The sequence below is a fragment of the Crinia signifera genome, chromosome 3 (assembly GCF_055691185.1).
Source record: "Crinia signifera chromosome 3, ASM5569118v1, whole genome shotgun sequence".
Taxonomy (NCBI): domain Eukaryota; kingdom Metazoa; phylum Chordata; class Amphibia; order Anura; family Myobatrachidae; genus Crinia; species Crinia signifera.
Window position 1 is genome coordinate 339,920,064 of NC_139219.1, and position 20,561 is coordinate 339,940,624.

Sequence of the window (20,561 nt, forward strand, 5' to 3'; positions counted from 1 at the left end):
CGCACAGCTTAGAGGGAACACTGGTCACGGGCCGAAATAATTGGCCTGCCTGGGGGTAACAGAGGGTCTTTATGGACTTTGGGTAATGAGTACAACACGGGAACAACAGGATGATCTTTGTATGCTGCCTTAGACAATTTAGATGAAATCTTGCCTTCACTGACGGCCTTGTTAAGAATAGAAAGCAGTTCCTGTTGGTACTTGGTTGTAGGGTTTGCAGAAAGGGTACTTGTTTCCTAGCACGGCCACACCGATTTCCATCGGGGTGGTCGTGTCGGAAAAATCGCGTTGATCGCATCGCATGCGATTTGGTCGCATGCGATGCGATCGACACGACTGACCCGATTTTTTAATTGAATCAAATGTGAATAGGGTCCCTGGGACCCGATTTTACATTGGATTCAATGTAAAATATTCCCTAGACCCCCAATTTTTTAAACGTAAACCCCACCCCACGATAGACGCCAACCCGAAGCGAGGCGAGCGCAGCGAGCCCGCGAGGGGCGGCGGTGCGCGTCCTCCGACCTTTTCATTCCCCTACTATCCACGTCGGCGTGGAGTTGAGAATATATAGTGTGGCGAGCGCAGCGAGCCACCAAGCCAGAAGCGTGGCGTAACTTCACAGGTATAGGCGTCCCCTCGTGGGGCTCGCTACGCTCGCCACGCTTCGGGCTCGGTGGCTCGCTGCGCTCGCCACACTATATATTCTCAACTCCACGCCGACGTGGATAGTAGGGGAATGAAAAGGTCGGAGGACGTGCACCGCCGCCCCTCGCGGGCTCGCTGCGCTCGCCACGCTTCGGGTTGGCGTATATCGTGGGGTGACGACGGGGCCATATATAATGTGAAATGGGTCATATTGGCTCATTTCACATTTTTTTACTATCTGAGAAGGACTTAATCAAGTCCATCTCATCTTGTGCCATTATAATGGCACAAGACCGACGCGATGCTCACGATTTCAATGTTAAAAAATATTTTAACATTGAAGCCTATGGCAAAATCGGGGGCATCGCGTCGGTCGCGTCGGGACCAATGTTAATGGTCCCGACCGACGCGATGCCCCCGATTTTTTCTTTGTCGGCAAAATGGACCTGATTTCAAAGGAAATCGGGTCCATCGCGGGGATCGTGTACCTTAACTTAAAGGTACACGATCCCAAAGATTGTGGCCGTGCTAGAAAACAAGTACCGCAGAAAGTTTTCTGTATACTTGGAACCATCCTTTTTAAAGGACACCACCAGTTTTATACACCTGCTGAAACAGTTTGATGTGTTACCTGAAGGCACGATTATGGTTTGCCTAGATGTGTGCAGCCTCTACACCTCCATCCCACATGATGGGGGGGTAGAGGCTGTACGCAAGTTCATTGCACAGTTTTTAGATCCTGGTATTTTTGATCACGAATTATTTATACAGTTGTTGATGCTCACGTTACAGCGTAACTATTTCTTGTTCGATGGTGGGTACTACTTGCAGCTGAGAGGGTGTGCCATGGGGTCTCCTGTGGCCCCCTCTTATGTAAACATTTTTATGTTCTTTGAGGAAGAATTAAAATTCTTTACCGACCCTGCTGTGAGAGATAGCCTGCTCCTGTACACCCGTTACATAGATGACATTTTCATCTTGTGGACAGGTGGACAGGAGGCGTTATCCAGGTTCATTGCCGACATTAACCACGGCCATTCAACCATCAAATATACAGCCACCCACAGCAGTACAGAGACCCACTTTCTCGATGTGGCGGTAACCATTAACAACAATGTGATTGGCACTGATGTGTATTTCAAAGATGTTGACAGAAATACTTTTTTACTTGGTTCTAGCCATCACCCACCAGCCCTCAAATGTGGTCTTCCACATTCGCAGATGATGCGGGTGGCTCGTATAGTCAGCGATCCTGAGAAGGTGGGATCACGTTTGGACACACTTATCTCTAAATTCACAGCTAGGGGTTATGACCCTAATATCTTGCAATCTCAAAAACTAGAAGTCCTCCAGATGTCCCAAACAGATTTACTTACTTCTAGACCTAAAAGCACAGATGCAGTTTTACCCTGGTCCAGCTCGTTCTCCACAGCGAGTGTAGTGATTCGTCATGCCACTAATGCCCTTTGGCCCATTGTAAAAACAGACCCGGATTTACCGGGTTTGAGTAAGATTAGACCATTGGCAGCCTTCCGCAGGGGGCCCAATCTACGTTTGGTCAAGGCGGATATCACAGGCATGGGCATTCCTAAGCCTCCGAACACCTATACGAAAGCTCCAGGGTGCTATAGCTGTGGGTCATGCGAGACCTGTAAACATATAGTGTCTTGTAAGCAATTCAAAAACCCCATAGTCCAAAGATGTTTGACATTCAACAGGTATTGACCTGTAGGATGTCTCATGTGGTCTACATCATTGTTTGCCCATGCGGGTTTTATTACATTGGGCAAACCACCCGCACATTCAGGGAACGAATGGCGGCCCACCGGTCGGCAATCAACCTGTCCCTTCGGGGCAGGGAGGTTGACCAACCGGTGGCTCGCCATTTCAAAAGAAGTGGCCACTCCATTTCAACATTGAAGTATTTCATGATTGATCACGTGGCTGAAACCCCATGTGGTGGTGATTGATCTAAAAAACTACTAATTAGGGAATCCGAGTGGATCTTTAGGTTGGGGACCATTCATCCTGATGGCCTCAACGAGAAGATCAATTGGAACACCCTTTATTAAGCATGGACATTAACCCTGGTCTCTCTTGTGACTGTTTATTCTCTAGTCTGCAAAGTTGTGTATATGTAATGTTTTTCTTGTTCCACCTGTTTAAGTATTGTCTAATATCTGTTATTCTTTTTTTACAGGCTTACTGACATGATTGATCAAGATGCCCAGTGGTCGACACCGTGTCGGCAACAGCTTTTGCAAACTGAACCCGGTATCCAACGTGAGTCTACTGTGTGGGAGGTCCACAGTAAGATACACTTTCTGATCGGGGTATCCGGGTTTCAGCTGCATGGGACTGGCCGCCCGGGGTTGTCAAACTGGAGCTGGATCTTTATGTGGTAAACAGCCTGTTTATTTTAGTTGTACACCTGGCCGCTGGCGACCCAAGGAAGGTGCTTGCAGCTGAGTCCACTGTGTGTGGAGGGTGGAACTTAGCAACAGTGGGTGCGCGTCACGCACAGGAAGCGGTCAGCGGTGCACTTCCGCCGGTTGAATCCACGCTGTCAGCGCGTCCTGGGGCGTCTTGTGGTCAGGTAAGTATAAATTGTATTTGTATTGTTTTTCCCAGTGCTGTAGGTTGGGGCTGAAGACGGGGGTCACTCCCCAAAACGTTCCCTTATACCTGGAATACAATCCTCATTCTTGTTTACCCGACTCCTGAGTGTCGCCATTTTTTCCTGTGGGAAATTTGAATTTTTATATATATATATATATATATATATATATATATATATATATATATATATATATATATATAAAATAAATACAGACTGGCACTTCGGGGTCTTTCAAAAAAGCGTGTTGTAATCACAGCAATGAAACCTGCTTTTTTGAAAGACCCCGGAGTGCCAGTCTGTATTTATTTTCGACACATCCCCCTCTGGCGGGGCACCAGGGCAGCTGAGACTAAGAGGAGAGTGCCGGGCCGCATCAACCCCTATATATATATATATATAAATATATATATATATATATATATATATATATATATATATATAGATCCTGGAGGTGGCACTCCAAACAAGCCAATTATGCCAGCAAGGCTGTTAGTGACACTTAAATAACAGGTGCCCTCCGGTAAGCTGGTTGTCGAACACAGCTATATGTAGAAGTCAGACGGTGGCACTCAGAACAAAACGACACACAGGCTGGTTATTGCCAACGTTTCAAGGCCATTTGGCCCTTTTATCCTATTAAAATGGCCCGCACCAAACGCCATTTGGGCTGTGTCCGCTGCCCTTGTGTTACATGCCAATACCTCATATCTGGTTCTATTTTCTGTCACCCTAGGTCAGGACAGAAGCTTCATATCCGCCATACACTGTCATGCAATACTCAATATACAGTGTACCAGATTATTTGCCCTTGCGGAATGTCGTATATCGGCAAAACAGAACGCACCTTTAAGGAGCGTATGGCGGCCCACAGATCGGCGATCAAAAAGGCGCTGTCTGTGGGTACTAGCGACCAACCGGTCGCGCGCCATTTTGCCAACTTTAAGCATAGTGTCTCATCCATCAGGTATAGGATGATTGACCATGTGCCTCACACCTTACGGGGTGGCGATCGGGGTGCTGCCCTTCTTAGATGTGAGGCACGGTGGATCATTCGATTGGGCGCGGTTGCCCCTTACGGCCTTACTGAATACACTGGTATCTCTACCCTACTCTGAGTCCATATTTGTATGTGGATTGCATCCTGTTGTATAGTGTTTACTTTTGTATAAGTATTTCTTAGATTTGAACACGTATGTGCTCTATATTTTCTGATCTATCCTGCAGTATATGTCTGTCCGTGTCTTCTTATTATTGTTGTTCTCTGTTGTTATGGTGATGGGTGCATGACCTATCAGTGATCTGAACGTCATTTCGGCGGCTGCCGCTGACGTCACAGGTCAGCGCCAGATTTGTGTGCCTCTGGGCCTGGCGCGCGCTGTTACACCGGGTGCTTCTGTATATAAGGTATGTCTTTTTACTTGTTTGTCTTTATAGCCTGATGACGATGCCTGCGTAGCATCGAAACGTTGCAAAATTAAAAAGTGCTTAACTGCTACCCATCGACATATGATTTATTTTGGAGTGCCGCGCCCTCACCGGGATCCTGTACATACATTCAGTGCGGGCACCCAACAAGCTGCTTTAGAAGGAGGCCGTGCCGGGCAATACCCTGCTATATAGTGGTGATTGCTGTTTGGGACTCAGCCATCGCCTGCCACGGCACCCCCACATCTTCAGACGCATCTGGTGTACCTTCCTATACAGGTGACCGTTCTACATACACGGCATCCTGTTCATCACAGGCTGTTACTGACCTGGCCATCGTGCCGTATTGCTATACGTGCCCTGGACCCTGCGCTCAGATACACCTGTGATTCTTTTAAACTTCGCTGACGACATCAGCTGCCCTATGGATCCTCTATCCCAGGATGCACCCACTGCCAGTGGATTCGCACGACCTACATACACGGTCGGAGCCACTTACACTTACACAGATGATGAGGCTCAAAAGATCCTTAGCAGTGGTGGTCAGTTGGATGATCTAGTGGAAGCTACCCCTCTTGAGGACCTTTACAGAGACCTGCTAAAACTCAAAAAACGCGAAGTGGACTATTTTTACCATGCACTATAACTTAGCGACTATCATCGTGCTATGAAAATACAGAGAGGCCTGAGGGTCAAGAATTGCCCGACAATCGGCAAACATGATGTGGCTTTTTGCCAGAGATGTGTGGCAATAGCCAACAAGTGCGCATTTGACTTTATGCTACTCATCATTGAGTTTTCCAATAAAGAGGTCAATATCTGTAAGAACAAAATTACGGCTTTTAAGACGCTACATAAAGCCAACCTTGAAAATGACAACAGCACCGCTTGGTATGACAAGCTTAATTCACAACTACAAATATATAAGCGTAAATTAATTAAGTTTAAAAAAGACAAGAAAACTAAAGTCGACACAGATTATGAGACACATTGTGTCTACCAGTGGACGGTACCAGGACGTGAAGGTGGTCCTCAGCTACCTTATTCCCGACGTAACCGTGGTAAAGCATATCGAGACAATCAATCCTCAACGGAGTTCAACTCCTCAAGCAGTGATTCCTCCAGAGGACAACACAGAAACCCCAAACAACTGACCCCGTTAGGTGTGGCAACCCGAGCCCGCACAGGAGGCCACGCGGATACACCAGAAGAGGTGGTCAGAGCAAGAGGAAGGGGTTCCAGAAAACCACCAAAACCGAGGAAACCCTAGTAATCAACTTGTCGACTTACCAATTATCTAACATTGAATCTAATGTCTTGTCAAAAGGCTTGTCTTTCGTGCCGTCCGTATCCTTCAACGAACTTGACTGGACCTTAGAAAACCATCGATTGGCCAGACAGTTACGGCTGAAGGAACATTTTAATAAACCTCAACCGACCAGACCGCTATCTTCTGACACCACTCCTGACGAGATTTTGCCCAAACCTTTACAAAAAATTCAGCCTAGATCTTCATACGATCCACAATCGTTCAATTCATCCATCAGGACGTTTTCCAGAGTCCTCAACTCTGAGGTGCAGTCTGCTGCCAAAGAGTGTAACCTTCCATATAATAATTTGAATAAACAAGAACGTTCAGCGCTAAAAGATCTTGCAGCCAATAATACCTTGGTGTTTCGCCCCGCAGACAAAGGCGGGGCGCTAGTGATCATGGACATGGAGAAATACCACCAGCAGGTGATGAAGCATCTCGATGATACCATGACATATCGGAAGTTACACAGTGATCCATCTAGTATCTTCAAACGGGAACTACAGGGCCTCCTACAATCTGCAGTGCATAATAATGTCATTTCGAATAAACTGATGTCAGCCCTTATACCGGCCCACCCACTGGTGCCATTATTCTATTGTACACCGAAAGTACATAAGGCACTTGTCGATCCCCCGGGGCGACCCATAGTCGCCGCTAGGGATTCCCTAATGCAACCCCTGTCAGTTTACCTGGACTATATTCTACAACCCTGTATTTGCAGTCACCCCCGATACCTAATGGACACCACGGCGCTACTTCGAACACTACAAACCTTACCTGCCCTTGATCAGGAGATACATATGTTTACCATTGACGTGTGCTCGTTGTACACGTCCATACCACACGATCTGGGACTTCAGGCATTGCGCCACTTTCTGGCAGACAATGCTGCCTATGATGGTCCTGATGTTGATTTTACTATCGAATTGATGAATATGATTCTTACAAAAAAAAAATTCCTATATAACCAGGAATTCTATTTACAGCTCATGGGCGTGGCTATGGGGGCGGCGGTAGCCCCCTCATATGCCAACGTCTTCATGTATGAATTTGAGCAAGCATTTTTATTTGCTAATACCATCATAGCATCGCACATAGTGCAGTACCATCGATATATCGATGACCTCCTCATTTTTTGGAGGGGGCCACCAACGATACTTGTGAATATATCGATGCCCATAATGCCACTACTCATCCGATTAAATTCACCTACATCCATGACCAATCTAAAATACACTTCCTTGATGTACTCATTACCATTGAAAATGGCCAATTAGCCACCTGTGTATACACAAAACCCACAGACAGAAACAATGCACTTCTCTACTGGAGTTGTCATCCCCGGGCATCTATCAGGAGTCTTCCATACTCCCAGATGCTGCGGGTTAAACGCATTGTGTCTGACTCTATCACTGCAGGTGAACAGATGGATGATATGATTAAGCGATTTAGCCAGAGGGGTTACCCCCTGACTGAACTTCTGGCCACTAAAGAGACAGTCATGTCGCTTAACCGCGAAGACCTGCTAACCCCTGACCCTAACAGTAATAACACCTCTGAAGTTATCCCATTGGTTACAACATATAATCTTCTTAGCCCTGAGATTAAAAAGATTGCCAGTACACACTGGCCTCTAGTCCAGACGGACCCTGATATTGGCATTCATAAATTCAGATTACTGAACAGCTATAAAAGATCTAGGAATCTTAAGGACATCCTTGTTAAGTCCGATGCTGCTCCTATTAAAATGGCCCGCACCAAACGCCATTTGGGCTGTGTCCGCTGCCCTTGTGTTACATGCCAATACCTCATATCTGGTTCTATTTTCTGTCACCCTAGGTCAGGACAGAAGCTTCATATCCGCCATACACTGTCATGCAATACTCAATATACAGTGTACCAGATTATTTGCCCTTGCGGAATGTCGTATATCGGCAAAACAGAACGCACCTTTAAGGAGCGTATGGCGGCCCACAGATCGGTGATCAAAAAGGCGCTGTCTGTGGGTACTAGCGACCAACCGGTCGCGCGCCATTTTGCCAACTTTAAGCATAGTGTCTCATCCATCAGGTATAGGATGATTGACCATGTGCCTCACACCTTACGGGGTGGCGATCGGGGTGCTGCCCTTCTTAGATGTGAGGCACGGTGGATCATTCGATTGGGCACGGTTGCCCCTTACTGCCTTAATGAATACACTGGTATCTCTACCCTACTCTGAGTCCATATTTGTATGTGGATTGCATCCTGTTGTATAGTGTTTACTTTTGTATAAGTATTTCTTAGATTTGAACACGTATGTACTCTATATTTTCTGATCTATCCTGCAGTATATGTCTGTCCGTGTCTTCTTATTATTGTTGTTCTCTGTTGTTATGGTGATGGGTGCACGACCTATCAGTGATCTGAACGTCATTTCGGCGGCTGCCGCTGACGTCACAGGTCAGCGCCAGATTTGTGTGCCTCTGGGCCTGGCGCGCGCTGTTACACCGGGTGCTTCTGTATATAAGGTATGTCTTTTTACTTGTTTGTCTTTATAGCCTGATGACGATGCCTGCGTAGCATCGAAACGTTGCAAAATTAAAAAGTGCTTAACTGCTACCCATCGACGTATGATTTATTTTGGAGTGCCGCGCCCTCACCGGGATCCTATATATATATATATATATATATATATATATATATATATATATATATATATATATATATGTATGTAACAGGGCGGCACTCCACAAAGTTAGTTCTGGTGCCTGGTCCATAAAGGGTTAATATAAAGCACTTACCCCCCACATACAGTGAAAAGGATCCAAACCGGCACTCCGCGTTTGAAGAATAAAGTTTTTATTCAATGAATCGGCGCACGGTGAACAGGTAGCCGCTGGATGGGCCAGTTGTCATCAGGGGTTTCTGCACACTCAGGCAGGCCCATTTAAATACACAATAAATGCGCCAATTTTATTCAACTGACAGCGCTGTCATCCTCGTCAGCAGCCTCATTCCGGCTGTCTGACAGTGTGAGCGGGGTCTGGGGCAGGGTCCGAGGGATAATCCCTAATAAGCGTTACTGTAAGCAAGGTGTGCACACGGCGGTGCAACTGCATTATAACATCCTCTGTACACTCTGCGGTGTAATAGACAAGGGTGCCAGCATGGGTGCCCAATATACCAATTTACATTTAAGGACATTAAAATATAGGGAACCGGGTCCATCCTCATAAGATGTTAAGTGTATCCACATCACGGACCAATACATCGGTGCTCAAAATATGGCATGCTGAACAAGCAACCAGGCTGAATGGTCATGACCAGCTCAGACAGTCTAACAGACATAATCAATGCATTGGTAATTCAAAGACCACACAGCGGTGTACCCAAATAAACAAATATGTTCTGCGGTGGGGCTCACACACAGCGGTGTACCCAAATAAACAAATATGTTCTGCGGTGGGGCTCACACACAGCGGTGTACCCAAATAAACAAATATGTTCTGCGGTGGGGCTCACACACGGCGGTGTAGCTCATGACCGCACTGTATAATAAAACATTTCAATGTACAGAATATGGCATGCTCTAGTGAGCAACCAGAACTGGCAGTCATGGCAAATTCAGACAGCAATATAGCGGTAAACAAGGTACACACAGCAGTGTCCATATAAACATTAGCTTAATGGTGTCACGACCACCATGGCTGCTACCCGGTTCCCCTGTGCTGTGCCTAGCCCTAGGTCCTACATCAGCGTGTCTCCTGCCCTGGCGCTCACCTCCGCTGCTGTGCCCCATGCTGGTAGTGTGCATGCCCTCTCGCTGTCACCGTCAGCCATGATGGGTCTGTGTCTGGTCAGGCTTCTGGCTGGAAACGCCGGCAGCAGCGCATCCGCGCACAATCACCGCCGGCTGGTTTCTGTCGCCTCCTCTGGCGGCGGCTATCTTTTGGGATCCAACTACCTATGCTGCGCGGCTCCACTCAGTGCTGTCAAGCAGCAACCAATCAGCACGCAGCTCACCCTTCAAATACTGAATTGCCGGGCAAGATCGGCAGTCAGTACAATGATGTGATGCACGCACATCATTGAGCTCTCCTGGCTGTCTGTAGAACTTACTACAGTTCCTGCGCCTCCGGTGAATTAATTCCTTTTCTGCTGATCGTCTCACTGCTATACCTCCCCATCACGGAACCTGCTGCCGCCTATACGGACTGGACAAGGTTAGCCCCCCAAAGGGGTATTATCTTTATCCTTACTCCTGACCGTCATTCTCTGTGAATATACTGGTTCTGCAGCCACGATCCTACTCAGCAAGATCACTTGGACTCCACCACCCAATCCTTATTCATTTCTTCCAATCCTCATCCAATCATCCAACCCTAATCCAATCATCCAATTCTTCAACCAATCATCCAATTCTTTATTCAATCATCCAACCCTCATCCAATCATCCAATTCTTCAACCAATCATCCAATACTTCTTCCCAATTATCAAGCCTCATCAATCTCTTCAATAGAGTATTGTATGTTATTGATTTTATCATCTCACAAACTACAGTATTACTATTGTGCTATTATTCATAACCTGTATCACAGTATCTTTATTAAATAAGGTTTATTTGATCTCATTGCTTCACTCCCTTCTGTCGTTAATGCAACAACCTTATATCAAAGCACCCAGTCTCCGTTACACTCCAGCTGGTGCTTCACGAAACGGCGGTGTAGCAATCAGCGATGAATAATAAAGCAACACCCAAATACCACAGGGCACACGGCGGTGCACAAAGCCATGGCCAGAATGTCCAAGGATTATTGTCGCCACTTTTTAGGTGACAGGGGGCGTGGACATATCAAATAAAGATTAGATAAAGTCATATAGTCGACAAGTCAGAGAAAGCATCTCATTTTGAAGTCTTCATTCAGACCAGAAGGTGCCAAGATCCGCTGCAATTCCCTTTGTAGTAGCAGTTTCTCTCTCTCTCCTCCTTTCTTGATTGGAGGGATGTGGTCCAAGATTGCACATTTGACTTGGTTCACTGTATGGGATTTTTCAATGAACTCTCTAACCACAGGTAGGTTCTTTAGCTCAGTTTGCATACTTAAACTTGAGCAGACTTTTTTAATGGAGGAGCAGTGTTGGCTTAACCTCTCTTTAAGCATCCTTGAGATTTTGCCAACATATAAAAGATTGCACGGGCACTGTAGTGCATAGATTGCATACTTGCTGTTGCAATCTAGATGGTAGCGAATTTTGAGCCATCCTTCGGATGAACAAAGTGTGTCCCCGTCATTAAGAATTGGCAGTTAGTGCAGCCAGCACATTTGTAAGTCCACTTCTTTTGGTTGAGCCAATTTTCCACCCCTGGTTTCTTACGTGGGGAATCGGTTATCACCAATTGGTCTTTCAAATTTGGGCCTCTCCTGTAGGCGAATCTAGGGGGTGGAGACAATTCCGTGGATAATGTTGGATCTGTCGCAATAAGGGGCCAATGTTCCTTAACTTTTTGGTTTATGTGATTGGATGCCACCGTATAAGTACTGCATAGGTTCAATCTACTGGGATTGGTTTCTATTCGACTTTCTTTGTTTTGTAGCAATTCCTCTCGGTCAAATTTGCTCACTCTCAAGAGTGCTGAGTCTGCATCTGCGACACTGTATCCAGGAATTTTAGTCTCATCTTTGCCAGGGCTCCAGGAACATCATCCCCCACTGAGGTGGTGCGTACTATCCTGGTCATCTGAGAATAGGGCAGTCCGTTTTTAAGGGGTTCCGGGTGGTAGCTATCTGCATGCAGCAGTGCATTTTTGTCTGAGTCCTTCGTGTAGATCTTGGTAGTGATCTTCATCTCTTTGAGGGCCAGGGTCACGTCCAGAAAATTGATGAAGCTCTCACTGAAGCATATTATGAATCTGATTGTCCCAGTAGGCGAATTCAAGTGGTCTACAAACTTGATCAGTCTCTCTTCTCCCCCAGTCCAAAGGAAGAAGAGATTGTCAATATAACTAACATAAAGTTGTATATCACTCTTGAATTTTTCATTGCCCGTTATGTGCACCAATTTGTAATTGGCCATAAAAATATTGGCATATGATGAGGCCATGTTGGACCCCATCGCTGTCCCTTGTTTTTGAAGATAGTACCTGTTTCAAATAAAAAATAGTTCCTGGTAAGTATTGTTTCCATTAGGAGCAGCACGTATTCCATAGGGGTCCAGCATATTCTGTGCAGTCTGTCAGCGTCTCCCAGAAAGCCTGTAGCCCTTGTCTGTGAGGTATATTAGTATATAGACTTGATACATCCCTGGTCACCATAATTGTTGTTGGTGCCACCTCCCCTAGGGTGTGTATTTTTCTCAAAAAATCTGAAGTATCAGAGATGTAACTCACAATTTTTTTCACCACAGGTTGCAGGTTAAAATCGACCAGTTGTGAAAGGGGCTAACACAAGGACCCCCGGGCCTCCCCGGTTGTTCTATGAGCAACTTGTGCACTTTTGGTAGTGTGTACAGTATGGGAATAATTGGGTGCGTCTGGGTCAGAAACTCACCTGTTGCCCTGTTGAAATAGTTGTTGTTGCCTCCCAGTAAGATAATTTGGTCAATCATCTTCTTGAATCTCCATGTCGGGTCAAAATCAAGTTTCTCATAACACATCTCATTAGACAATTGGGATAATGCCTCAGAGATGTAGTATTTATGGTCAAGCAGGACAATTCCTTCCCCCTTGTCCACCGCTCTGATTATCAGCTCCCTATCATCAGAGAGGGTTCGGATGGCTTCATTCTCTTCCCGGCTGATGTTGTGGTGAGATATTTTTTGGTTTATAATGAACGGGTTATTGGCCCTTTTTAAGACCCTCATGAATAGGGATGCCAATCCCGGGGCATTTTTTCAATCCCGGAAATCGGGATTGAAAAATGCTCAATCCCGGGATTCCTGGGATCCCGGGATTGGCATCCTTAAAAGAAAACCACCCCCCCCCCTCCCCCACGTTGCCTTACTTTAAGTGGGGCAGGCGACAGCGGAATGGAGGCAGGCTGTGGGTGTGATGCCAGAGGGAGGTCAGTGTGTCACTACACTGTGCAGCCGGGAGAAGTCGGGCGGGGAGCGGGTTCAGTTCTGCGGCCTGCACAGTGTGACCCATAGGTCACACTGCGCAGTCCGCAGCGCTGCACCTACAGTGTCACAACTCACTCGCCGCCTGACCTCTCCCTGCCGCTCAGTCATCATGCCTTGTCCTGGTCACAGCGGCGAGTTCAGCGAACAGCCTCCAGTAATTGTACAGAGCGACGGCGGTGCGGGGGCGTGTTCGGTTGGCTGCACAGTGTGACGCGCAGTGTGACCTCTGACCACATCACGCTGCGCGTCTGAGCTGCACAGCCGGCGCAAGACTCAGGAGCAGCCGGGCAGCATCTGAGCAAGTGCTCAGATGCTGCCCAGCATTAAACTAATCTAATCCCGAAATCCCGGGATTGGAAGGTCCAATCCCGGGATTCAAATCCCGGCAATATTGGGGCCAAATCCCGGGATCCCGCCGATCCCGATCCCGGGATTGGCCACCCTACTCATGAAGGAATTAATAGAGGGATTTATAGAAGGGGGGGGGGGCAAAAGTGCTTTTGCGCTTGAGTGCCAGTTGTTGTAATGTTTGTGGAGGCTCCACGGTGGTAGGTTGCAGGTGCCTTTGGAAGTGGTCTCTTAGGCGTAATTGTCACCCTAATTTGAACATATTCACTTGCCACTGGAACGGATCTTGTTTCAGAGTTGGGACGAAGGAAAAACCAAGGTTGAGTAGTGTTACCTCAGCTGGTGTCAGTTGGTGCTGGGACAGGTTGATGACTTCCATGTCTCCAGTGTTGTTTTTTGTGCTCTTTTTCTTCCTCTTTCTTCCACTTCTGCGGGTGGGTAAAGAGGGTGGTGAAAACTGGCCACATCCAGTTAACACAGCTGTCGGGTACAGCTGCTACCTTTTCACCTTGCACCGATTCATGGAATAAAAACTTTTTTTCTTCAAGTGCTGAATGCCTGTTTTCACTGTATGTGGGGGTAAGTGCTATATATATATATATATATATATATATATATATATATATATATATATATATATATATATATAGTCCAGTAATCCGGCACTCGACGGGTGAATGTAACGAGTTGTTAAATGCTCCGGTGCCTTCCTTGAACCACGGAAGTTCAAAATAATTTCAACAAACGAGGCGGCACTCATCAGGCTTGATATGAAAAACAAGTTTGTTTTTCATATCAAGCCTGATGAGTGCCGCCTCGTTTGTTGAAATTATATATATATATATATATATATATATATATGGTACTTGTTTCCTAGCACGGCCACAAAAGATGGATACAGATGTCGCAGATGTTAATCTTTGTGGCCGTGCTAGGAAACAAGTACCATATATATATATAGAAGCATCAAATCCGGCACTCCCCAAATTACTTGTAATGATGACTCCGGTGCCTTCCTAGGGTATAGTAACACAAACATTCTCCATAGCATGAAGCAGAGGCGTTACCTGGATAATTTTCAAGTCAAAGTAAGGCTTTATTCACCAACAGGATTGCCTGTTGGTAAATAAAGCCTTACTTTGACTTGAAAATTCTCAGAGTGACGCCTCTGCTTCGTGCTATGATATATATATATATATATATATATATATATATATATATATATATATATACACGGGCACTCGGACCAGCACTCTCCTTAATAGTAGCAATATGGAGCTGCGTGCCTTTGCCAAAATACATACACGTCTGGATTTCTCCTCCAAAAGGAATGGAAATGGCACATCACTGCAGGAAGGTAAAAAGTCTTTATTAGGCAGCAGCACATCCTGCTGCCTGTACCTGTCTTGTTTGCCTCTTGACAAAGGGGCTGATGCCCCGAAACGAGCCGTTTAGGCTCTAATAAAGACTTTTTACCTTGGTGCAGTGAGGTGCCATTTCCATTCCTTTTGGAGGAGAAATCCAGATGTGTGTATATATATATATATATATAATGCTCCTTCAGGAACAGAACTCCTCACAAATAACACAGTGTAGGTGCCATCATTAGGTACCCTTGGTGGCTTTGGGATCCAATATATTCCTTTTATGATAGGCGGCACTCACGTAAATAACGCTCAGAGGGTCCAACCAGTAAGGGCCTAACGCTCAGAGGGTCCAACCAGTAAGGGCCTAACGCTCAGAGGGTCCAACCAGTAAGGGCCTAACGCTCAGAGGGTCCAACCAGTAAGGGCCTAACGCTCAGAGGGTCCAACCAGTAAGGTCCTAACGCTCAGAGGGTCCAACCAGTAAGGTCCTAACGCTCAGAGGGTCCAACCAGTAAGGGCCTAATGCTCAGAGGGTCCAACCAGTAAGGGCCTAACGCTCAGAGGGTCCAACCAGCAAGTTGCTGGTAGGACTCTGATGAGCACACATGCACCCAGATTAAGGAGCAGCCCTAAATACTTCCTCTTTCTGAAAAACTTATTAGAGGACAAGTTTACTATTGCAAATTAGAGGATCTACAGAGGTTTTTAATTTGCTTTTATATTTAACCGTGATTGGACTTCAATTTCTGAACTTTGTGTGGGATTCCGCCCAGCTGAATAGGGGGAGACTCTAATCCCTTTTAAAAGAGTCCCTTATTAGATGTCAGTATCGTGAAGGATCGGTATAAGAAAACATTGTCTTGATATTAGATCAATTACAGGAACTCACCCAAATCGGTGACCCACAAAACACAGAGGGAATTTTGCATTTCGCCAGAAGGTCGAATTAAAATACCTATATTTTTATAGAACTTGTGGTAAAACCTATTGGAGATTAGTTTAAAACATTTGTACCCCTGATTAATGTTCCCTCTAATTTTACGAAGGCTGTGTGCGGCAAAAGATTTTGGCTGTGCAACTTTGGAAGGAAATTTAAATTTTTGTGCGTCACTTCTATATATAACTGGAAAATGACGTTCAGAATCACTTCAAAATGATATTAAACATTTAAACATTCAAAACACAGCACACAATGTAGTTAATGGGTGAAACACACATTGAGTCCACAACTGCAAAAATGGACCACTGCTGCTTTGTGCGCTCTGTTGTAATGTCTGTGCGCACACTTGTCGAGTTGTGTGCGCGCGCACACGCGCACAGCTTAGAGGGAACACTGCCCCTGATGAAGTCTCACAACGAGACGAAACGCATTGGGTTTATGTTTCATCCATAATCTTGTGAAAAAAACACCTCTGACAAGAATCGTAATGTTTTAATAAATATTTCATGTTTAAGAAATCTTGTGTGTATGAACCATAAAGTAAATATATATATATATATATATATAGTACACTTACCCCCCAACTGCGGAAGGAGTCCAAACCGGCACACGAGTAGTGAAGAAAAAAGATGTGGTTTATTCCATAAGTACAAGAGTTATAACAGCGGTCCCAACAGCTGTTTCAACTGGGTCCTACCAGTCTTCATCAGGGGCTGGGACTGGTAGGACCCAGTTGAAACAGCTGTCGGGACCGCTGTTATAACTCTTGTACTTATGGAATAAACCACATCTTTTTTCTTCACTACTCGTGTGCCGGTTTGGACTCCTTCCGCAGTGGGGGGGTAAGTGTACTGTATTACTATTATGGACCAGGCACCGAATTCTACTGTTTAAATTATTGGAGTGCCGCCCTGTTACCCAATCCCTTATATATATATATATAGTCCAGTTATAGAGTAGCACTCCTCACGTAACGTAAAAGTCTGGTGCACACCACAACTTGGACTAGGCAAGTTAAGATACTGACAGCGTGGAGGTGGCACACGATCAACAGAAATGACACTCACAGACCCCCAAGGTCAGGACCTGACCTTGGGGGTCTGTGAGTGTCATTTCTGTTGATCGTGTGCCACCTCCACGCTGTCAGTATATATATATATATATATATATATATATATATATATATATTCCCCTGTCTGCTTAAAAAAGCAATCCTGCGGGAGAAAACTGGTGGTATTTGAATGACATTGTATGAATGAGCTGATTGGATAGTCCCTATAAATATTGGGAGGAAAGAAAAGTCAATTTGAAGCTATGTTTTACTTCTGCTGCTAAGCCCCAGTGTGTGCTCTATGCCAATCTGGTGACATCACCATCATGCATTACACCAGCCTGGTGACATCACCATCACGCATTACACCAGCCTGCTGACATCACCATCACGCATTACACCAGTTGGTGACATCACCATCACGCATTACACCAGTTGGTGACATCACCATCACGCATTACACCAGCCTAGTGACATCACCATCACGCATTACACCAGCCTGGTGACATCACCATCACACATTACACCAGCCCGGTGACATCACCATCACGCATTACACCAGCCCAGTGACATCACCATCACGCATTACACCAGCCTGCTGATATCACCATCACGCATTACACCAGCCCAGTGACATCACCATCACGCATTACACCAGTTGGTGACATCACCATCACGCATTACACCATTTGGTGACATCACCATCACGCATTACACCAGCCTGCTGACATCACCATCACACATTACACCAGCCTGGTGACATCACCATCACGCATTACACCAGCCTGGTGACATCACCATCACGCATTACACCAGCCTGGTGACATCACCATCACGCATTACACCAGTTGGTGACATCACCATCACGCATTACACTAGCCTGGTGACATCACCATCACGCATTACACCAGTTGGTGACATCACCATCACGCATTACACCCGCCTAGTGACATCACCATCACACATTGCACCCGCCTGGTGACATCACCATCACACATTACACCAGCCTGCTGACATCACCATCACGCATTACACCAGTTGGTGACATCACCATCACGTATTACACCAGCCTGCTGACATCACCATCACACATTTCACCAGTTGGTGACATCACCATCACACATTTCACCAGTTGGTGACATCACCATCACACATTACACCAGTTGGTGACATCACCATCACACATTACACCAGCCTGCTGACATCACCATCACGCATTACACCAGTTGGTGACATCACCATCACACATTACACCAGTTGGTGACATCACCATCACGTATTACACCAGTTGGTGACATCACCATCACGCATTACACCAGTTGGTGACATCACCATCACACATTTCACCAGTTGGTGACATCACCATCACACATTACACCAGTTGGTGACATCACCATCACACATTACAGTCTAGTTGCATCATGTATTTTGTTCATTTACTTCCATAATAAGATAATGATCCCCTCAGTTATTTAAACCGCTGGATTAAATCGTGGATATCCTTACATAGACTGTGATGGTGGAGTTTGGGCACGTGTGTTACAGATATGAGGACACACATGATCTGCTCTGGTGCTTGCCAATCTGTCTTACACTTCCCATCTCAGCCTTTTTACAGAGAGCAAGGACTTGTTCCCCGGATTCTCCATCCAGAACGGAGGTTCAGCAGTGTCCATTGAGTTGGAGAGGCCTGTGTCCCGGCACTGCCATGCACCAAACCTCTCCTCAGACAGTCAGCAGAAGCTGCAGGCTCGCAGGAAGCTGTACTTCGCATGTGGCGTGTGTTTCCTCTTCATGATCGGGGAGGTTGTAGGTAAGTCTTCAAAACTCACTTCTATCTGCCTGTAACCTACAGAGTGCATTTCCCTGATGTGTCTCTTCCACTTCCAGGGGGGTATATTGCCCATAGCCTGGCCATCATGACTGATGCCGCCCATCTCCTAACTGACCTGGGCAGTATGTGCGTCAGCATCTTCTCCTTGTGGATATCAACCCGGCCACCAACAAAGACCATGACGTTCGGCTGGCACCGATCAGGTGAGAGTAAAACAGATCTGCTGTACCCAGTAATAATACTCAGGCGACCACATTATGCCCAGCACACAGGGCAGGAGGAGTAATAATACTCAAGTGACCACATTATGCCCCGCACAAAGGGCAGGAGGAGTAATAATACTCAAGTGACCACATTATCACCCATACACACGGCAGGAGGAGTAATAATACTCAAGTGACCACATTATGCCCCGCACACACGGCAGGAGGAGTAATATTACTCAGATGATCACATTATAGTCCGCACACAGGGCAGGAGGAGTAATAATACTCTGGGGAAGACACAATACCCTGCACACAGGGCAGGAGGAGTAATAATACTCAGGGAAAGACACTATGCTCTGCACACAGGGCAGGAGGAGTAATAATACTCAGGGGAAGACAGTATACCCCACACAGGGCACGAGGAGTAATAATACGCAGGGGAAGAAACTATGCCCCGCACACAGGGCAGGAGGAGTAATAATACTCAGGGGGAAGACACTATGCTCTGCACACAGGGCAGGAGGAGTAATAATACTCAGGGGAAGACACTATACCCCGCACACAGGGCAGGAGAAGTAATAATACTCAGAGAAAGACACTATGCCCCGCACACAGGGCAGGAGGAGTAATAATACTCAGGGGAAGACACTATGCTCTGCACACAGGGCAGGAGGAGTAATAATACTCAGGGGAAGACACAATACCCTGCACACAAGGCAGGATGAGTAATAATACTCAGGGAAAGACACTATGCTCTGCACACAGGGCAGGAGGTGTAATAATACTCAGGGGAAGACACTATACCCCGCACACAGGGCACGAGGAGTAATAATACGCAGGGGAAGACACTATGCCCCGCACACAGGGCAGGAGGAGTAATAATACTCAGGGGGAAGACACTATGCCCCGCACACAGGGCAGGAGGAGTAATAATACTCAGGGGAAGACACTATACCCCGCATACAGGGCAGGAGGAGTAATAATACTCAAGGGAAGACACTATGCTCTGCATACAGGGAAGGAGGAGTAATAATACTCAGGAGAAGGCACTATGCTCTGCATACAGGGCAGGAGAAGTAATAATACTCAGGGGAAGACACTATGCTCTGCACACAGGGCAGGAGGAGTAATAATACTCAGGGCAATACACTATGCTCTGCACACAGGGCAGGAGGAGTAATAATTCTCAGGGGAAGACACTATGCTCGGTATACAGGGCAGGAGGAGTAATAATTCTCAGGGGAAGACACTATACCCCGCACACAGGGCAGGAGGAGTAATAATACTCATGGGAAGACAATATGCTCTGCACACAGGGCAGGAGGAGTAATAATTCTCAGGGGAAGACACTATGCCCCGCACACAGGGCAGTAGAAGTAATAATACTCAGGGGAAGACACTATGCTCTGTATACAGGGCAGGAGGAGTAATAATACTCAGGGGAAGGCACTATGCTCTGTATACAGGGCAGGAGGAGTAATAATACTCAGGGGAAGACACTATACCCCGCACATAGGGCAGGAGGAGTAATAATACTCAGGGGAAGACACTATACCCCGCATACAGGGCAGGAGGAGTAATAATAATCAGGGGAAGGCACTATACCCCGCATACAGGGCAGGAGGAGTAATAATACTCAGGGTAAGACACTATACCCCGCACACAGGGCAGGAAGAGTAATAATACTCAGGGGAAGGCACTATGC

The 20,561-nt window shown here is 46.3% G+C and overlaps 1 protein-coding gene across 1 annotated transcript in view; it reads left to right on the forward strand.

The window, feature by feature from the left end:
* The window catches only part of SLC30A3 (solute carrier family 30 member 3), a 92,288-nt gene that overhangs the window by 15,162 nt on the left and 56,565 nt on the right, over nt 1–20,561 (forward strand). Inside the window, exons 2-3 of the mRNA XM_083174842.1 lie at nt 18,424–18,629; nt 18,707–18,853. Coding sequence (XP_083030968.1) covers nt 18,424–18,629; nt 18,707–18,853 — 353 coding nt within the window. The remainder of the gene's footprint in view (nt 1–18,423; nt 18,630–18,706; nt 18,854–20,561) is intronic.